The following is a 19,368-nucleotide window of genomic DNA, read 5'->3' on the forward strand; positions in this document are numbered from 1 at the left end:
CACACACACACACACACACACACACACACACACACACACACACACACACACACACACACACACACACACACACACACAAAAACACAGTTTCTTCAAGAATTCTCAGCTGATGCATGAAATGGACTAAAACAAAAATGTAGTTTTAGCACAGATTGTTTTAGCAGTTTAGATGTGTCTGTCATTAAATGTTCCTTTAAATAAGAATAAGGTCTGTTGTCCTTATTTACCCCTAACCATTTACATGTCCTTTTAAAAACTTTTAATACAATAAAAATAATGACCATAAAAAAATCTAACACATTGGCATTTTTAAAAGATTATGTTAAGAATCTTATCAGAATTTACCTTTGTTATTATGAGGGGGAYTCAGGAGTTTTAAAAATGAACAAGATTTTGGGAATTACAAGATTATAGGGCTATTTGATAACATAATTATTTACGTATACTTAACGAAGATCAGCTCTTTCAAATCCCTTACCAACAGGATTCTTTCAGAATGTGCTACCAGGAAGGCAAAGTAGAAACATTCTTTGATCACTCTAAAAATAACCATTATAAAGCTAAACTATGATCCGATTGTCTGGCTGTCTTTACATCATTTCCTTTTTGTGTTTTCTCAGGAACTGAGCAGAAGAGTCTCTGACTCAAGAAGATATGCTTCAGTCTCCAGGGCCAGGATGATCACATCTAATGGCCTTGTAAAAAAAATAATTAAAAAGACATTAAAATGAAACAAAACAAAACCTGTGGTAYAAGATTGAACACTATTAGGAAAAACTTGCAACATTATTTAATKAAGCAGTAATTACTCACAATAAATCAACATTTGCTGACATCATACTTTCTGTGCATGCAGACAGCTTTAGGGCAGTAGAATCCTTACACAATAATCTAATGGAGGTCACATTTATGTGAATGACCACGCAAAATCTGCAATGTGATCATGGCCAAAACCAGGACATCAAGATCAGTAACAGTTTGTTGGATTATCAGAATGCAGACTATGAATGCACGGTACGTGAAATATAAAGGCAAATGCTTTATTGAAGTCTAAGTGGTTTTAAAACTCGTTTTTACACGTGGCCAAAATAGATAAATAAAAAAAACAGTTCTGTTCAAGAGCCAGCCTTGGTWAACATTGATTTGAAAATGAATTAAACAAATCTGACATATTTCCCCAATCAGCTTTTCCCCCCAGATTAGTGAGCTTGAGTCCTGAAAACTCTCAAGACTGAATAAAGTTGGGCTTCATGGGGAGAAAATCACAAGTATTTTGTTGACAATCCTGAGGTCCTGAAACCATTTCTGTCACTGCAAAAGTTCCTGATCCAGTTGGAGGGGGAAACCATTTTGAAACTAAAGAGGGGTGTGTGTGTGGACTCTAAACTGTTGAGCTCTGTACAGATGTTACTGATTTTCAACCTTGTACAAAACTATATTAACATACAATTCAGGCGGCAGCTGTGGTCAAGATTTTATTTTATTAGAAGCACCAATGTCTCTGAAAGGAACTGCTAGTTTGTTGAGTTTTAGGAAGTTTAAGATTAAAATGAACATAGTGCATGTAACAATGACTGTTTAATCCCTCACATGCAGTCACACAGATTACTTTTTTATGAAGCACAGCACGCTTTTTTTCTACTGTGCTGTGATATAATCATTGCCAGGGTTTGGTGTAGAGCAGCAAAACTGTTTTGATTACGCCCAATAAAGTGCAGACTTTGGCCCAGCCAACATTTGTCACACTCCTAAGCACACCACCTGGATGGGCCTCTCAGGCCTAGCTTCACAGGTGGCTGTCAAGAAAATAAAAGCACAAGTTTAAAGGAAGAAGAGGAAAAAAAAACATGTGCAGTAGAGAGTGACAAGGGTTTGTTTGATCAACTAACTGGCCACAGAGTTATYCAAATCGGGTGGCTTTTTTACTGGAAGTCACCTAGGCCTCTAGAGACTGTCTCCTCCCTGTAATGAGCTGACAATCTGTGCACTGGACTCCTAAACACCCAGGTGAGAAGCCCCATTAGCAGACACACACTCCTTTCAGGATGAAGGTGTTTTTGTGTGAGGAATGCGAGCTGTCTGCTCCCCCCCTTCTGYCCCAGCTTACCGAGAAGCAACAGTTTCAGCTCCCGGCGTGCGTCCCTCTTATCCCGGCGGAGCTGCCTTTCGATCTCGTCGTTGATCCGCCGGGCTTCCTTCGCCTCCTCGCTGAGGCAGCACGCCATTATGGATTCCAGGGTCATTCTCGATCCTTTTCTTTTAAAACACAAACAATTCCGCTTTCTCCCCTCTTACTGAGTCATCCAGATTTCACATTCGTCGGGGAGGGGGTGGTGGTGAAAACCAGAGGCCTGTGAATGTCAAAATAACGTCCTCATACAGGCCTGTTTTCCTGGGTGAAAACACGCGTAACAAGGTCCAGACTCCTGGAGAGGGGAGTGTTTTAATATTTCAGAATTTACCGACCTCCTGCTCTCTCTGTGTCCCGTGTTTCGGTTCGCTTTACGGGCCTTTTTTCAAAAACGGTGCAAGTCTTAACTGGGTGTAAAGCTGTTTTCCGTCTCAAATATGATCAACAGATCGTTTTAACACACATCCTTCAGTCTGTGTGTAATCTCGTTTTAGGCACTGTCGTCCATGCCTTTTCAAAAACAAAACAAAAAAGTCCTCGAGGTTGATTTATAAATATGTATATATATATTTTTTATTTCCCTGACCACTAAATATACCTCGTCTTCATGTCGGCATTSGAGTGGGGCGGCGGGGGAAAGCCATGAAACAGATATGTCCGTTTGTTTTCCAGTGGCTCCACTCCCGGGCGTGGTGAGGCAGAAATATGGCGGACTTTCACTCCAATCCGCTAGGCTGTGTGGGAAACAGTTATCTCGCCGTGTCGCCACGATGTTTTTCAGTCGGAGCCTTCCACACGCGGCGGCGAAGGGACAACAATAAKAATACCTCAGCTCGAGCTAAATAAATATTTTAAAAAAAATCAAGCCGCTCCTGTCCGCGGCGGAGTGAGGGAAAAACTGAACGAACGACACCGTGTTGCTGCTGCCTCTCCTCTCACGCCCCCTCCTCCTTSTCCTCCGGCGGCCAATCTTCTCCTTTTCCTCGGTTCTCCTCACGTAATTTCATTAGAGGCCATCCACTCCTCCGGCGGCGAGGTGACGTCGATCTCCCATCGACCAGGGGGGCGTGTCACGTGAAAGTAGTCCCCCCCCCACCCCTCCGCCAACCTGTGCGGAGTAAAAAAAAAATATGTGAATGGAAGATGTTGAACCCTCAGCTCCATGGACAGGGGGTGTTATAGAGCAGTGGTTCCCAAACTTTTGACCTTCTGACCCACAAAATATCCATGGCAAAAACTTGTGACCCCAAATATTACTGGTCTGAGTACACAAATTTCGTTAATAACCCTAAAAACACAGGCTTTTTATCAATCTAAACAGCATGTACACAAATATAAATACTTATTTTTTACTTATTCTGTGTTTTTGTAATAATTATAGGGAAAATATTACATCAGCAATTATTTTATTACCCTTTAAATTGATTTCTGGAGATGATCCAAGGTGCTTCATGACCCATAATTGGGTCCCAAGCCCAACTTTGGGAACCAAAGTGCAGCGGTTCCCAAACTTTTCAGCTTTTGACCCACAAAATAACTGCAACAGAGACCTGTGCCCCCAGMTATTTTTGGATGATAAACATTTGTATCAGGTCAACTAAACATGGGCATAGAAACAGTATTTTATACTACATTTATCCATTTTATACTAACCTCACTCCTTTGTAACAACTATGGCAAAAATGTAATTAATTCAGAAAATCTTTTCAGGACCCCACCTTGATGTTTCAGGACCCCACTTTGGGTCCCGACCCCAACTTTGGGAAACACTGTGTGTTGCTGAGTTTGTGGGTTTATTGGTTGTTCTGTAATGTCATGAACCAGAGCAATAGAAAAAGTTTTTTTTAGAAGGTTCAGGAAAATTTGAATGGTTGACTGCATATTGACGAACAGGAAAGAGGATTACTACGAAAGAGGATTAGCTACCATTTAAAAATAGTAGGGTACTTTTTTAAAACCAGAAATCTGATTTTATTCCCAAAGTTAAATCTGAGATCGAAATCAGAATTCTGACTTTTTTTCCTCAGAATGCTGACTTTAAACATAGAATCTGAAAGCAGAACTCTGAGATTAGACAGAACTCTAACTTTTTTCTAATTCTGACTTTCATTTCAATTTCAGTATTCTGAGAATAAAATCAAGATTTTGAAAAAAAGTCAAATATCCAAGATGAAGTCAGAATTCTGACATTTTCAAAGTTTTAAAAATAAAAAATTCCACCGTGGCTCTAGTCCTCTTCCATCWAACCCATAGTGGAGGTTAAGCTTTAACTGTCGCTGCAGCAGAACCAATAATAAGCACACCAGGATGCATTCAAACAGTACTGCAATAAGCTGTGAAGGTCATTTATGTTCTATTTTTATAGAGACTGGGAAGTGTTCATTCGTTCACCTCCACAGTCAGAACAGCACTCACTGTTAGTGTGATTTTGTTAAACAAAACATCTTCAAAAGTTCCCACGGCTAACAAGCTTTGAAACTCCAATATGGATCCAAGAAGACAGGTTCCATGGAAGAGATGGGAGATTGCACCCATATATATATATATATATATATAGTTTAAATAGAACATAAACTCTCTGTACCCATATATTATTGAAATGATTTCATCATTTTTTCACATGCTACAGGTCAGAAAGAAAAACCAAAATGCCTGACAAAAACGCATTTAAGACTAACAAAAAACTGCAAAGTTAAAGATGAAGAAGAAACAAATAAACTCTGAGTACACACATGAAGACTGAAACGTTGGAAAGAAACCTCAATAACAAAAACAACCCGCACAAAATGACCGCTCAGGCGACCCAGAAATTACATGCTACACTATATTATCTCACAAAGTACACAGCAAAAACCACTGTTACACACACTAGACACACACCAAACCCAAATGGTGCAAAATTACCATAACAGCACATGGGTTTGTACAAAAGTTTTGAGTCATCCCTGATTTCTTTAGATTTTGCTTCCAAGCAGACAAAATGTTTTGTAATTTCTGAAAGTGGTCTCGATCGTTATTTCTTCAAGGTCTCTTGAAATTGTTTTCTTTGGACTTTGGCTGCATTTTCACTCATTTTCAGTAGTATACCTGACCATTTTTAGGAGAATGTAATTTGTTTGCTTTGCCATTCAACTTTGCTCCATGAACTCCTGTGTTTTGTCTACACTTAGCAGATATTAATTGGATCTGTAGGTCTTTTACTAGCAGCTTGCTCACTTATCCTTTGCTAAATCTACAAAAAAGGCAAAAAAAAAAGGCAATAATAGGGTTTGACACAAGACATATTCTTGTAGCAGGTGGTGTTTCCCAAAGAGTTGTTAGAGAAAACATGACCAAGTGGAGGATGAATCTTTGGTGGATTTTTCATTAGATGTTTTAGATCAGGGGTGTCCAATCCTGGTCTTCTCAAGCTGTATCCTTCAAGTTTTACTCGTTTCTCTGCTCCAACCCTCCTGATTCAGTCATTGAATTACCCRTTCATTCAAATCAGGTGTGCTGATGCAGATAAACCTCATGCAGGATAGTGGTCCTCGAGGGCCGTCCCTGTTGTTTTTATGGCTTTTTTTGCTCTCCACTTATTAATTTGTTTTTATATTTCTACAAGCTGCAGAGCAAAGAAAACATGTGAAAGGCCTCCAGAGAGCCCAAAGAATTACTAATCAAGACCACTTTTAAAGATAACAAGAAAGTCTGGCTGTTTGGAAGCAAAATAATAGGGTTGGTTTAAATTTGTTGTATTGTAAATCTAAGCACAATACCACAACAACAAATGCATGAATTCATTTTTTTTTTGGACAACTGTGTTCGTAAATCAAAAACTAATCTTGTATCTTCCATAAACACTTGTTCAAACAGTATAGAACAATCACCCTGGTCTAAAACCAAATGATGATAAAAACTAGTTTTGGCTCTTTTTTATAGTCTGTGAATAACTTCCCTCCTTTCTTTCTCACTAGGTCATGTGTTCTACCAGTAACAGTGTCTCAACAGTGAATTACTTCTTGTTTTTTTAATGAAAATTCTAACAATAAGAAAATATTTAACATTTGGGAAAAGTTATCTTAAAGTTCATCTATAGTTTCAGGTGATTAGAAGCTTTGACACAAACAAAAAGTTAAAATTGGGGTCATTTCCTGAAGGTTTTCAGTTGAGTTGATTGTAACCTACAACTATGGCCCATTTAGGTCTTGAAAATCGGGACACCCTCATTCATACCTGCTTAATTGCTTGTAATTAGTTTGTTTGAATCTAGTTCATGGAGTACATGCCACTGTTATCTCCATAATAGCAGGCAAAAATATTCTGCTGAATTTGAAGACATGGCCTGAAAAGAAAAATGCTTCCATTAGAAGTGATGCTAGCTATCCAGGGATCTGTACAAGTTTTTTTAGAGGGTCCGGTGGCGCCGATGTATGGCAGCCCCACCTCTGTCAGTGTGCCCCAGGGCAGCTGTGGCTACAGTGTAGTTTGCCATCATCAGTGTGTGAATGTGAGTGTGAATGGGTGAATGTCTGTAAGTGTAAAGCGCTTTGGGGTCCGGAGGGACTTGAAAAAGCGCTCTATAAGTTCAGTACCATTTACCATTTACCATTTTTTTTTACATCATTGCAGCTTAGGGATTCTTTCAGCCTGTTTTTGTAATGAAGGTCAAGCTCACCAAAGGGACGCAGAGCCACAGGTCGGTAACATTTTAACCTGTATGTGCTAGTCTGCATAATTGCATTTAACAAAGGGATTCTGTTCATTTGGAGATAAAAACAGAACACGCATGTTGAGCATATTTCAAAGAAGCCAATGCTTTTGAAGGAACTAAACAAATCTTGATGTATTTCTATGGGTAAAATGTTTGCAAGGGGTGAAAATGTTAAAATAAGTGACAAAAAGAAAAAAGAAAAGAAAGAAAAGTCATAGCACCAATGTCCTCAATGAGCTGAATGCTAGATGGCTGGATGAAAAAAAACCCCCCAAAGTATGCAGAAGTGGTGAAACAACCCAGTAATAATAATAATAATAATAAACCCAACTTTTATTTTGTAAGAAGACGCGCTTCAGACCACTTCCTTCCGCCCGTCACCGGACACCGCCCTCGCCTGGATACGAGGAAAGCGTCGCTGTTCGGTCGCTACGGAGACACGAGTGGTTGTATGTAGTAGTAAAGGCTCTTCTATGCACTTTCCCGCGCAGTTAAGGCGTCACGTTATCATGGCTGTTCGTGGAAAACAAGTCGCCGTCATCTCAGCAACGACTTTAATAACTCTTAACACGCTGTTGCCTCTAGTTCACTGATTTTTACTTAGCATGAGCGCGAGCTTCTGACCCCCGGCTGGAGGTCAGCATCGCCCGGCGACCACACCTCCTGGCGAGACAGGTAAAAATGTGTTGCTCCGGTTCTGCGAAGCTGTGCGTGAATGAAGAGTTTTCAAACTTTATGAAATTGTTAAATTCCTTTTGTTGTGTAATGATGTCAGCACAGTTCATAGCAAGGTGCTTTCGAGTGACTAAATCCTTGTAATGATGCGGCGCTAATAGGATTTGAGCTCTCTCCTTCCTGTCGCGCGGCGGAAGAGTTCGCCGGGATAACGAGGGCGGAGCTTAGCTGGGAAAGTGGTGTTTGTGTGCTAATGGTTTAATCTCACTGTGATGATGAACACACAGCTCTGTCTGCACTTTTCACACAGCCGTGATTTATATAAAATGCTGTAGGAATCCACTTAACTGGGTCTTTGTAGTGTATAGTACTATTTTAACAACAAGGCCTGCAAACATTAAAAACTTTCATGACCACTTTCATCTTTAAGCGATTTACATGTTGTGCAAGAGTTGTTGTTTTTGCCCCAATTTGATGGTTTTGTGTCTGTTTTTAATTAGTGTGGCAGCAGGTTTCTAAGCAGACATGGGCAAACTTCAGAGCAAGTTTCGTAAGAGGTCTGAGCTCTACAGGTAAGCCAAAACAGTAGTGTTTGTTTCCTTATTTGGACTACACAATTGTTTTTAGATATAAAAATAAGTTTGCATGATCTTATGTGCATTATGTGATTTGACAAAAACAGCTACAACTCCCTCATTTCTTAACATAGGAAGATCTTAGTTTAAAACTCTGGCATAAAAGACAACTAAACAAGTTAGAGCTACAAATGTGTGTGTGTGAATGTCTAACTTTGTTTTATTATAACCTTCAAGACTTGTGTTTTAAGGCATCTGATGCTTTGTTTGATAAGTAACAATTTTGTGTTCTGGTCCTGATATAGTAAACTTTGAATAAATGATTAAATAAAAGCAAAGCTCTATGATCTGCTTTTTAGATTATCTTCATCTTATTGTACCATCATAATAAAAATGCAGCTTGTAAATGAAAACAATCTGTGAATGTTTAGGAGAAACTATGTTAAAGATTAGATCATTTTTTCCAACTAAAATTAAAACGTGCAAAACACGACCGAAATTGGATTTTAGAATTGTTAATGGGTCAAATATTCTGTTTTTTAAAGCACTATTAAAATGTATTTCTGTGTTTATTTATTGTCTATTATTGCTGATGTTTGGTGCAGAGCATCCCAGGGGGAGAAGGCTGACAGTCCTTTGGACAGTCAGGTGTTACAGTATGAACCTGCTCATCATGGATCCATCAACACTGTGACCAACCTCAGCCCAGACCTGTGTGTTTCCGGTGGCAGTGACCAAGTAAATAGACATTGGTTTTAAATTTATTCAATATTGATCCACAAATTCCAAATGAACGCACATCATCGATTATTATCCAACCACCCTCATCTGACCTTTTAAAAAAGTTTGCAAATCACAAATTTAATTGTGTTTGGAAACAGTCGAAGCTCACAGATTAACACGCTTGCGTCGACCCTGTAGGCTGTCGTGGTGTATGACTGGAAACAAGGCCGGATGTGTCAGTCTTTCCAGGGTCACAACAGAGAGGTTACCAAGGTAAAGTCAATACTGTGTGCACTGATAAAGGTGTCACACATTTCTCACACRCGCACATCCTCTGGCCCTTTTCTCCCCTGACGTCTGCCTCTGTTTATCCTCCAGGTCATTTGTTATCCTGGCAGCACATGGATCTTCAGTGCCTCGCGGGACAAAACTGTTCTGATGTGGGACCTGAACCAGGGAGATGAGCCTATTCAGGAATATTGTGGGCACGAGTTGGTGGTCAATGGACTGGCTATCAGTCCTGGTACGCACACCGAAACACTGACAAAGAGCCTGCTTAGTGATTAGTGAATATTTAACTCAGTTTTAGGTTTTTCTTAGCTTTGATTTTTAGTTTTATAAGAATGTAGCACTGTATTTATGTTTGTATGTTGCACTGTGTTCCTAAAACACTTGTTTATAACTACATACCATTTTCATTCTTTGTTCTGTGGTTGAGATGTTTGATTTTTGATAAAAAATAAGTAAAAACATAACAACATGGGGGTACAAAATTAAAGGCATGCTTAGATATACTTTTTGCATCTACTCTGTGCATTAATAAACCAATAGTTATGATATAAAAAGTACAACTTTGTATTTTAAACGTTTTTCCCCCTTTCTTTTACTATTGGTTTATAGATGGGAGAAAGCTTTGCACTGGCTCTCGTGATAACTGGATGTGCCTGTGGGATATAGAATCTGCAAAATGTGAACACAGACACAACATCTCTAGAAACCTGGTGAGAACAACAGCACAGTCAGAGGGTGATACTTCAGCTTTATCTGCTGGAGGGTGGGGTGGCGGGGGGATCAAACCTTCATGCTGGTAAATCCAGTTTGTATCTCTTGTGTTCATTTTGTGTGTTTTCACTCGTGCGTTTGTGACTGTTAAGGTGACTCACGTGTGTTGGGTGCCAGCCAGCTCCTCTATAGTCCAAACCTCTGAGGATAAAACCATAAGGTACAGAAAGTCAGTTATTAGTGCCGATGTGCTTGTTAGATGTGTACATCTTTATGTAGCAGTAAAAAAAACCATTTGAATTTAGTTTTAGACTTTAAAGGAGAGTTAGTAATTGTCGTAAGTATGTAAGGTGATGCAGCTTTAATGATGCTTTGTAAGAAAATTCAGAGTTCATAATTTCATGATGATGCTGGAAAAGAGTGGACAGCAGCATAAAGTAAACTCTCCATATTCTCCTCTATCAGCTGACTGAAAAAGATTTCAGCTAAGAGTCTTAATGTTAATCAGTCAAAGATGAGTTTAAGTCTCATTTGACTGGCTTATGTGAACTAGAAGCTAAATTGCTTTGCCTACTTTTTACTTTGCAGAAGGGTCTCTACCCCCCCCCCCCCCCCATGACCTGATTTCATTTGAAGTAGCTAGAATTCGAAATTAGCCAATACTTTAAGCTCTAACATGCTTAAAGACTTAGTGAAGCATTATTATCACAATGAGCTAGACTTCTACTATTCTGACTACATACAGATAGGAAATCAGTTAGGAAAACATTTAAAACCAACTTTTTCTTAAAAAAATGTCAACTAAATTTGATCTATCCCTATAATCAGTCAGAAAACTAAACAAGTATTACGTCTGGGGGATAGGGCCTGAACTCACATGAAGTAATCCGCAAACTCTTTTTTTAAAGAGCTTTAGTAAAATCTACTCAGAATCATACAACTTGTAGTCAAACACAGGATGCTATTTATGGCAATACAAATAATAAAGGAGACCTCTCACATATTTATGACCTAAAAACAAACAAAAAATATTTTTATGTTGTAAAAATGAAGCTAATCCACGTGCTAACACTGAACTACAACCTTCCTGAGCCGTTGACCATTTGTTTGGTTTGATCCTTGATAATGATATAATGACCACCACATTTACTGCAGTCCTTTCTTATGTGATATTTGAATTAAACTCCTCTCAGCATACAGATGCATAGTTTGTTATAGTTAAATTAACTTTATCTACAAAATAACAGTTAATTTCACTACAGTAGTTTTCTAAACAATAAGCCTTAATGGTTCACCAAACTTAGAGCGATGTGAAGGTAATTGATTATTTATTGTATAGAATTTGCATTCATAACTAAGAACAATATACTTTATGGCTGTTATTGTGTGCAGGGTGTGGGACAGTCGTACGTGGCAGGTGATCAATACTTTTCCAGCAAAGCAGTACATCCAGACCCACTGTGACGTTTCTCCCAATGGCAACTACTTGGTGTCCAGCAGCAACGGCTTTGGAGGCCAGGGTAGTGAAGCCACGGTGAGATCATGGGTGTTTGTGTCATTTCCTTTTAGCTATTAGATGGTGTATGGAGACCGTTACTGACCTTTTATTTTAACTAAACTGTCATGAAATGTTTGAGTGAGGTATCCCGTTTGTGCGATATTCTTGAGACATTTGATATAACGGGTAGTTCTAAGCAGAGTTGCATCTATGTGTTTTTAGCTGTGGGACCTGCGCCAGCCTGGCTGTAAAGTTGTGGAGTACAGAGGTCATCATCAGACCACAGCGTGCTGTGTGTTTCTGCCCGTGACTCCTGGTGGCACAGCTCGGGTAGCAACGTCCTCTCACGACAGCTCTGTGAAGATCTGGGATCAGAATACAGCAGGTAACACCTCCAGCTCATGAATAAAACAAACACACGCTCAGAAATATGTACAGTGGTTTGCAAAAGTATTCATACCCCTTGAACTTTTCCATATTTTGTCACATTACAACCACAAACATAAATATATTTCACTGGAATTTAATGTGAAAGACCAACACAAAGTGGTATACAATTGTGAAGTGGAAGCAAAATTTTACATGAATCAAAACATTTTTTACAAATAAAAAACTGAAAAGTGCGACGTGCAAAAGTATTCAGCCCCCTTTTCCCTGAGTGCAACCAATTGCATTCAGAAGTTGCCTGATGACTGCTAATGACTCAAAAGGGTCCACCTGTGTGTAATCTAATCTCAGTACAAATACAGCTGCTCCGTGACGGCCTCAGATGTTGGTTAAGAGAATATTGGGGAGCAAACAGCATCATGAAGTCCAAAGAACACACCAGACAGGTTAGGAATATGGTTTTGGAGAAGTTTAAAGCAGGCTTAGGTTATAAAAAGATTTCCCAAGCTTTGAACATCTCACGGAGCACTGTTCAATCCATCATCCGGAAATGGAAAGAGTATGGCACCACAGTAAACCTGCCAAGACAAGGCCGTCCACCTAAACTTACAGGCCGAACAAGGAGATCACTGATCAGAGAGGCAGCCAAGAGGCCCATGGTGACTCTGGATGAAATGCAGAGAGCCACAGCTCAGGTGGGGGAAACTGTCCACAGGACAACAATTAGTCGTGCACTACACAAATGTGGTCTTCATGGAAGAGTGGCAAGGAGAAAGCCATTGTTAAAAGAAAACCATAAGAAGTCCCGTTTGCAGTTTGCCAGAAGCCATGTTGAGGACACAGCAAACATGTGGAAGAAGGTGCTTTGGTCAGACGAGACCAAAATTGAACTTTTTGGCCACAATGCAAAACGCTATGTGTGGCGGAGAAAGAACACTGCACATCACTCTGAAAACACCATCCCCACTGTCAAATATGGTGGTGGCAGCATCATGCTCTGGGGGTGCTTCTCTTCAGCAGGGACCGGGAAGTTGGTCAAAGTTGATGGGAATATGGATGGAGCCAAATACAGGGCAATCTTGGAAGAAAACCTGTTGGAGTCAGCAAAAGATTTGAGACTGGGGYGGAGGTTCACCTTCCAGCAGGACAACGACCCTAAACATAAAGCCAAAGCTACAATGGAGTGGTTTAAAAAAAAGAATATTCATGTGTTAGAATGGCCCAGTCAAAGTCCAGACCTAAACCCAATTGAGAATTTGTGGCAAGATCTCAAAACTGCTGTTCACAAACGCTCTCCATCCAATCTGACTGAGCTTGAGCTGTTTTGCAAGGAGGAATGGGCAAGAATTGCAGTCACTAGATGTGCAAAGCTGGTGGAGACATACCCTAAAAGACTTGCAGCTGTAATTGCAGCAAAAGGTGGCTCCACAAAGTATTGACTCAGGGGGGCTGAATAATTTTGCACATCGCACTTTTCAGTTTTTTATTTGTAAAAAATGTTTTGATTCATGTAAAATTTTGCTTCCACTTCACAATTGTATACCACTTTGTGTTGGTCTTTCACATTAAATTCCAGTGAAATATATTTATGTTTGTGGTTGTAATGTGACAAAATATGGAAAAGTTCAAGGGGTATGAATACTTTTGCAAACCACTGTATTTAGTGCATCCATAGAGCTAATCAAGCTTATTGTTAGGCGATGGCCCTCTTTTTCATGTGACTAACATGTTTGTCCATATGGAGGCAGTGCTTAGAAGGCTGAGTTCACCTGAAACTCATCAGACTGAAGAAGTCTCTTGGAGGAGAGACGAAATGTTTCACTAAAGAAGAACGCATCCAGAGGACCTACTTGTTTTTTCTTTTTGATTTTTTCTACCTGGATTACTGAGATGCATCAGGACACTTAGTGCATCCTGGTTTCTTTAGGAATTCAAGGTCTTAATTTATGTTTTACTGTCTAACTAGTTTTTTGTAAACTTTTCAGCCTGTTTGGGGACGTTGCCTTTGGACGGTGCCGGTCCTCTGGTTTCTCTGGCTCCCAGTGATTCTACCAATCTACTGTGTGCCAGCTTCAACAACGGTCTCCATCACATCCAAGTGGACCAGGGTTCCCACTTGGCTCAGGGTTCTGGTGCAGGTCCAGGTGGCACAGGAGACCTGGACATTAGAGTCGTGGCACGTTTTTGACAACACTTAAGAAGAACCTGATATGACTTGTAAAACTGACCCTTGAGCACCCAGATACTCAAAGATTTTTATTGGCACATTTATTTTGACAAACTGAGAGGATCTTCAGAAGAGGTGTGGCAACAATAGGAGCACATGTGAGGAGGACACACTATTTGTCCAGCAGAAGACACCCATCGCTGCGTCTCATCTGGACAAAGTTTCTTGTGGTAAAAGAACATGAAATCAAAAAACCAAATAGAAAAATAAACAGGACTGGATTAACCTTTCCCATTTTATAGATATTTATCATGTAAAGGTGCAAGTTAAGAATCAAATGAAGGGTCCATCATTTCAGCTGGCTGATTTAAGTGTTAACTGGATCTACAAACACTGACACCTTATGAATCTGAAGCTTTTAAAGCACTGTGTTGCTCATGTGGTCCAGTATTTTTGGGACCAAAAGAGAAAAACTGGAATTCATTATGTTTTATAAACCTACCAGTGTAGACCAAACCAGCAGCTATTTGCTGAAATGCTTTTTGAAATGTTTGTGTGGTGAACACAGGGTCACACATAATAGAACTTTAAAAAAATCTCTTTAATGTTTGATAGTAGCTTTAAACTGAAGACGCCACGTCTTGGTGATCATAAAGCCCACAATTTGTCTGTAATACGTTTTAACTGTCTTTGCCCCCCCAAAATGCAGAAACACTGTAACGCTGCCTGGACTTCAAAAGACACCCCCCCCCCCCCAAAAAAAAAAAAGGAGCCATCTGAGTCAGTTCATGTCTCTTAGAATATTGTGTTATTTAATTAACAGTAAAAGAAATAGAAATATAGGCATCAAAGGGGAGCTGGAATTATGGAAATAAACTATTTTTTGTTTCAGGTGAGGATATTATACCAGGAGTATGTATTTTTTGTGTTTTACTTTATAGATAACTTTGACGAGTTATGAGGTTAACAAATCAAAAAAATAATGAGTTGTCAGATATTTTTTTATTGGAATTCTATTATCTTAAACATCAATCTGTAAAATCAGTTTCTATTCCCACGTGGAATTTCTTTTACTTTTCAAAATGTTTTTTTTTATTAAGCTACTCATAGTTGATGTTTTATGTTGATAGATAATGAGCTTCTGTTAAAGTAATTATGCAAATAGAGTGTAAAGCTCACTGCCAGCTTCTTGGTTTGACAGTTAGGAAATCCATTATAGTTTATTAAATTATTGAAAATGGACAAGATTTGAATTAGAGTAATCTTGTGTTTGACATGCAACTTAAATATTAGTAATCATGTCATTCAAATCAGCTTAGACACAAAATAAAGCAACAAAACACATCAGGAAAACTGAGGAGTGTTTGATATCTGCCAGTAAAGCCATACATTTATTTCATATTGTTACATACATAACTTATTTTTAGGTTTACTTTTTATTTAAATTATTCTACCTACTAGGAACATTTTGAATTCTCATTGTGCAAAGAGCAGTCTGATTGGATATGTCCCGTTTTCTCATCGTTCATTTGTTCTATCAGTTTGTAATCATAGAGAAATATGGTAATTATAACAGGGCTGTAGACGGATTTGTTGCAAACTTTTGTATCTTTTTGAGACTAAGATCAGTGTTCATGCACGTGTGTTACGTTTGAATGCATCTGTACACATGTCTAGTTGTAAAACTGGTTTCACAACTGATTATTTGTTTTCCTTGTTTTGGTTTTGTGAAAACAAACAAACAAAAAAATGCAACTGTCCAATGAAACAAAATACGGAAGCGTATTGCTATCAGGCAGGGAAAAAAAAAATCCGAGCGCTATCACGTTATAACGTGATAGCGCTCGGATTTTTTTTTTCCTGCCTGATAGCAACACGCTTCCGTAACAAAAAGGGCTGTTAGACAACACGTGAGATTTCTCAGAGCCTCCTAGTGTCAGAAACACTAAAACTACAAGAGATCATAAATAATGCAGAATAATGTTGGATTTATTAGGCGTGATTGTTACAGATGTTTCATCTAAAAGCAGATGACTAGTTCAGACTGGCTTCCAAATGCACTCATATGAGCATTCATTGGCAGTACATACAAAAATTAAACAACTTTCAAACTGAATCCAACTCCCTAAATTCATGAATAAATCAGGAAAATAAGACATTCAGTTATGCAGCGGTGTTTATTCAAATCTGGACCTCACTTCCCTAATAGCAAGTTTTTATAAAGACACTGAAACAACGTAGACATCAGCAAGCAGAACAGTTTGATTCTCGCCACATCACTCGGGTACAGAAATATGAAAAGAAATTTGTAAAAAGTCTAAAACTTCATAAGGTTGAAATTACTTAAAAAGTTATACATAACTGTCTTAAAGCAAAATACAAAAAAACCCTACATTATTGGCACCACTTATATAAAAAAAAACAGGCCATTAAGAGAAACAGACAGGATACAGTACAGTTATACAATGAAGAGGAGAAAAAATATCTGCTTGTAGCATTAAAAAAAAAAATTGATACTGATAATAAAAAAAAAAACATTTTGAAATCTTCACTTAATTTCAGAGAACAAATTTGAGTTTTAAATCCTAACCCAGCAGCAGTACAGTATGACATMTTTTATATTGCAACTATTCATGGTGAACCGGGTAACCCCTTTCAACAGTACAGCTATTTGCCACTTTGATAAAACACACACACACAGATGCTGCCTATCGTCTTTAAACACAGAAAAAACTACAGCTAGAATGATCTGTAGGCTAATACATCATGAGACAAATCAGGACAAAAAAGTATTTTCTCAGGTCAGCTGCTTTCGTGTTTTAAAATATTTCAAAATGCACCTTTATGTCCTGAACTTTAGCACTAGAGTACTGAATGAATGAGAAAAGCATGAGTGTTTAGGCCTTTTTTTTATTTTTGCAAATGTGAGAATTTGGTCTACAGATTTCAATAATTAAGTGTAAAAACAAATCAGTACAGAAAAAGACAATTACTCAAAAATCAAACCAATTTCAGGCTAATTCGTCACATTATATAAAAACAAAACTTTAAAGTTCTGACCCAAGGCAGTCAACAGCATGCAACAAAATCTCGTGACTTGAAATATACGAGTTATCGCGAGCTGCAAGAAAGAAACTGGGAATGTTTTGGCAAAACAAGAAAAAACAACACAACCAGACTTCAGATATGTATGGATTTGTTAAATTTGCCCGGAACACTAATTTCATGAGCATGTTGAAAAAGGCAAAATAAGAATGATAACTAATTCAGTCATTGTACTAAAATGCTCAGGAATGTGGGCTGCTGGGAAATAGCCAGTTTCTTCGTCTGAACCTAATAAAACAGAATCTTTTACCACCAAGACTTTTAAAAGCTGAGAAAACAATTTTTATACGTCAAAGTTTCTTCCACTCATTGGCCTGCTTCAGAGGACATTAAATACTGATCCACGAGCCACGTGATGCTCAAACTGCATCTTTCACTCCATCAAGTTAAAAAAAAAGTAGTAGAGGACGTATACATCAGGTTCACAATAACTTAACGGAGACTATTAAAACAGTGCAATATAAAAGGTAATTGAAAGAGAGAAGAAAACAAAAAAAAAACTGATATTCCAGAAATAACACCGACAGTGTTTTAACAGTGTTAGACTAATGGATGGAAAACCATCTGATGATGATGAAACATCAAATGATCAAATTTAAAATCCAACTAGAAGCTCAAATCTTCACAATAATTCCACAGTAACAAARCATTAAATAAAATGTTGGGTTTGGTCTGGATGTAAGGCATGAACAAAATTTTACCTGCAACACACACACACAAAAAATAAAATAAAACATTCAAAATGCAGAGAGAGAGACATGATTTCATTTCACGGTGTGTTGGGCGAGTGAGTCCCTGAGATTTTGCTGGCCGTCGGTGCCGTTTCCAGGTCTAATGGTGACGTTTAAAAACAGCACTTTTTTTCAAGCTCCACCCCCACAAGAGAAAAATCACACACACTTTCTCACAACACTGTGGGTTTGTGACTCACTGAAACAAACTACTTTCACATGTTTACACATTTTAGATGGAATAAATAAATCTTACTGTAGACTACTTATCTTTAAAGTTTTACATAGTATTTATAAGAATGTACCAGTTTCAGCCGGGTGTAACACTTAACTCGCTTTTAGCAGTTTCAAAAAGAGGATTGTTTTTGTTTTATGAGCAAAAATGAGTTACAACCCCWCAGATTATTAAAGAGGATTAAAACCCATTTATTTATAATATTTATTGGTGCTTCAGCCAAAGGAAAGGAAAGATCTTAAATTATGAATCTTCACAAATTTAGCTGATGTCAGACTGATAACTTTCTGGTCGGTGTATAAAAACCTGCTAAATTCTTAATAAATAAAAGGGAGTTTGGTTTATCTGTACAGCTCCCAGTCAGATCCCGAGGGTATTTTTCTTATCTTATTCCCAAAATAAACTCAAACCTTTAAAACATTGTGTTCAAATCTAGTTTCGCCCCCGACCTGTAAAATACCTGGTAGTTGTGTTTCTGATGTTTTGTGTAGAAAACAGTAATGTTTTAATCCTCCGCCTCCCAGAACCCATCCTTCCAACTGTGAGTCTTACTGCTCCCCGGGCCGCTCCAGGCTGTCTATGATGCGGCTCAGCCTGATGTTGAGCAGCCGGACCTGAGTGTCCAGGTGGTCGATTTTCTCTTCCAGCGAACCGGACCCGCCTCCCCGGCGCCAGTACGCTCCCACGGGCCCCGTCATGAAGTACACCGCCATGATGAAGCACAGCGGCAGCACCACGCGCTCGGGGTCACCCTCGAACTTCTGCAGGATGTAGAGGCAGGACAGGGCGAAGAGCGCCACCCGGACGAGCCAAAAGAAGCGCCCAAAAATGGCGTGCAGCAGATAGAAGAAGCCCCACAGGAACATGGCGAGGAAGTAGTAGGCCAGAAGGACAGCGGAGATCAGGACCATGACGCGAGTCGGGGAGTTGGTCAGAGACGTGACGCTGAAGTAGTGGCTGAGGTTTGAAGCTACATGAAGAACACACAAAAAAAGGGGTTGAGGGGGAAAGGTCTTCACCAATTTGACATTTCTAACTGAACTGCTTTAAATATAGTTAAAGGCTTACAATCRATGCCCATCACATCCAGCAGATCTGACCAGATCTTCCAGATGGTGTCTACAAAAGAGTCCACTCCATGGACGAATCGCTCCGTTGCTTTGGAGAAGAACTACAAACAGAAGAAAACAGCATCACGGTTAGTTTGTCTGAACGCACTATTTGTAACAAGAAACGACATCCCAGTCAGTGGGTCTACTGTTGTTATGCTGATCTTTCTTCCTCTAGTTGACTCTGCTCAGTTCATCATCTCCTGTCTTGTTGAAAAGTAGCTATTTAAACAAGTTTTAAACTGTGAAAAGACTTAATGTGCAGCTGAAGTTTTTGGCTCTTCTCTGCATAGATCTCACACACACACACACACACACACACACACACACACACACA

The 19,368-nt window shown here is 39.0% G+C and overlaps 3 protein-coding genes across 3 annotated transcripts in view; 1 reads left to right on the forward strand and 2 right to left on the reverse strand.

Annotated features, from left to right (window-relative positions):
- Positions 1-3,210, reverse strand: part of LOC106523804 (guanine nucleotide-binding protein G(q) subunit alpha) — an 18,644-nt gene extending 15,434 nt beyond the window's left edge. Inside the window, exon 1 of the mRNA XM_014017362.1 lies at positions 2,108-3,210. Coding sequence (XP_013872816.1) covers positions 2,108-2,243 — 136 coding nt within the window. The 5' untranslated portion in view covers positions 2,244-3,210. The remainder of the gene's footprint in view (positions 1-2,107) is intronic.
- A 4,017-nt stretch (positions 3,211-7,227) lies between these two features.
- Positions 7,228-14,597, forward strand: wdr31 (WD repeat domain 31). Its single transcript, XM_014017363.1, has 10 exons — positions 7,228-7,499; positions 8,000-8,071; positions 8,680-8,812; positions 8,996-9,070; positions 9,176-9,320; positions 9,698-9,798; positions 9,952-10,019; positions 11,192-11,333; positions 11,520-11,682; positions 13,670-14,597. The coding sequence occupies exons 2-10, from the start codon at positions 8,025-8,027 to the stop codon at positions 13,870-13,872; spliced, it is 1,077 nt and encodes a 358-aa protein (XP_013872817.1). The 5' UTR covers positions 7,228-7,499; positions 8,000-8,024; the 3' UTR covers positions 13,873-14,597.
- Positions 14,598-16,009: 1,412 nt separating this feature from the next.
- Positions 16,010-19,368, reverse strand: part of bri3bp (bri3 binding protein) — a 4,450-nt gene continuing 1,091 nt past the window's right edge. Inside the window, exons 2-3 of the mRNA XM_014017373.1 lie at positions 18,991-19,093; positions 16,010-18,892 (exon numbers count right to left, since the gene is read on the reverse strand). Of these exons, the coding sequence (XP_013872827.1) occupies positions 18,471-18,892; positions 18,991-19,093 (525 nt within the window). The 3' untranslated portion in view covers positions 16,010-18,470. The remainder of the gene's footprint in view (positions 18,893-18,990; positions 19,094-19,368) is intronic.

This window comes from Austrofundulus limnaeus, unplaced genomic scaffold, assembly GCF_001266775.1.
Source record: "Austrofundulus limnaeus strain Quisiro unplaced genomic scaffold, Austrofundulus_limnaeus-1.0 Scaffold166, whole genome shotgun sequence".
In the NCBI taxonomy this organism is placed as follows: Eukaryota; Metazoa; Chordata; class Actinopteri; order Cyprinodontiformes; family Rivulidae; genus Austrofundulus; species Austrofundulus limnaeus.

What these genes read in the sequence shown, in the direction of transcription:
- wdr31 (XM_014017363.1), top strand. Translation starts at nt 8,025, where the DNA reads ATGGGCAAACTTCAGAGCAAGTTTCGTAAGAGGTCTGAGCTCTACAG. An exon ending in AAGAGGTCTGAGCTCTACAG is followed by an intron (nt 8,072 to 8,679) that starts GTAAGCCAAAAC and finishes TGTTTGGTGCAG; the next exon opens with AGCATCCCAGGGGGAGAAGG. An exon ending in ACAACAGAGAGGTTACCAAG is followed by an intron (nt 9,071 to 9,175) that starts GTAAAGTCAATA and finishes TTTATCCTCCAG; the next exon opens with GTCATTTGTTATCCTGGCAG.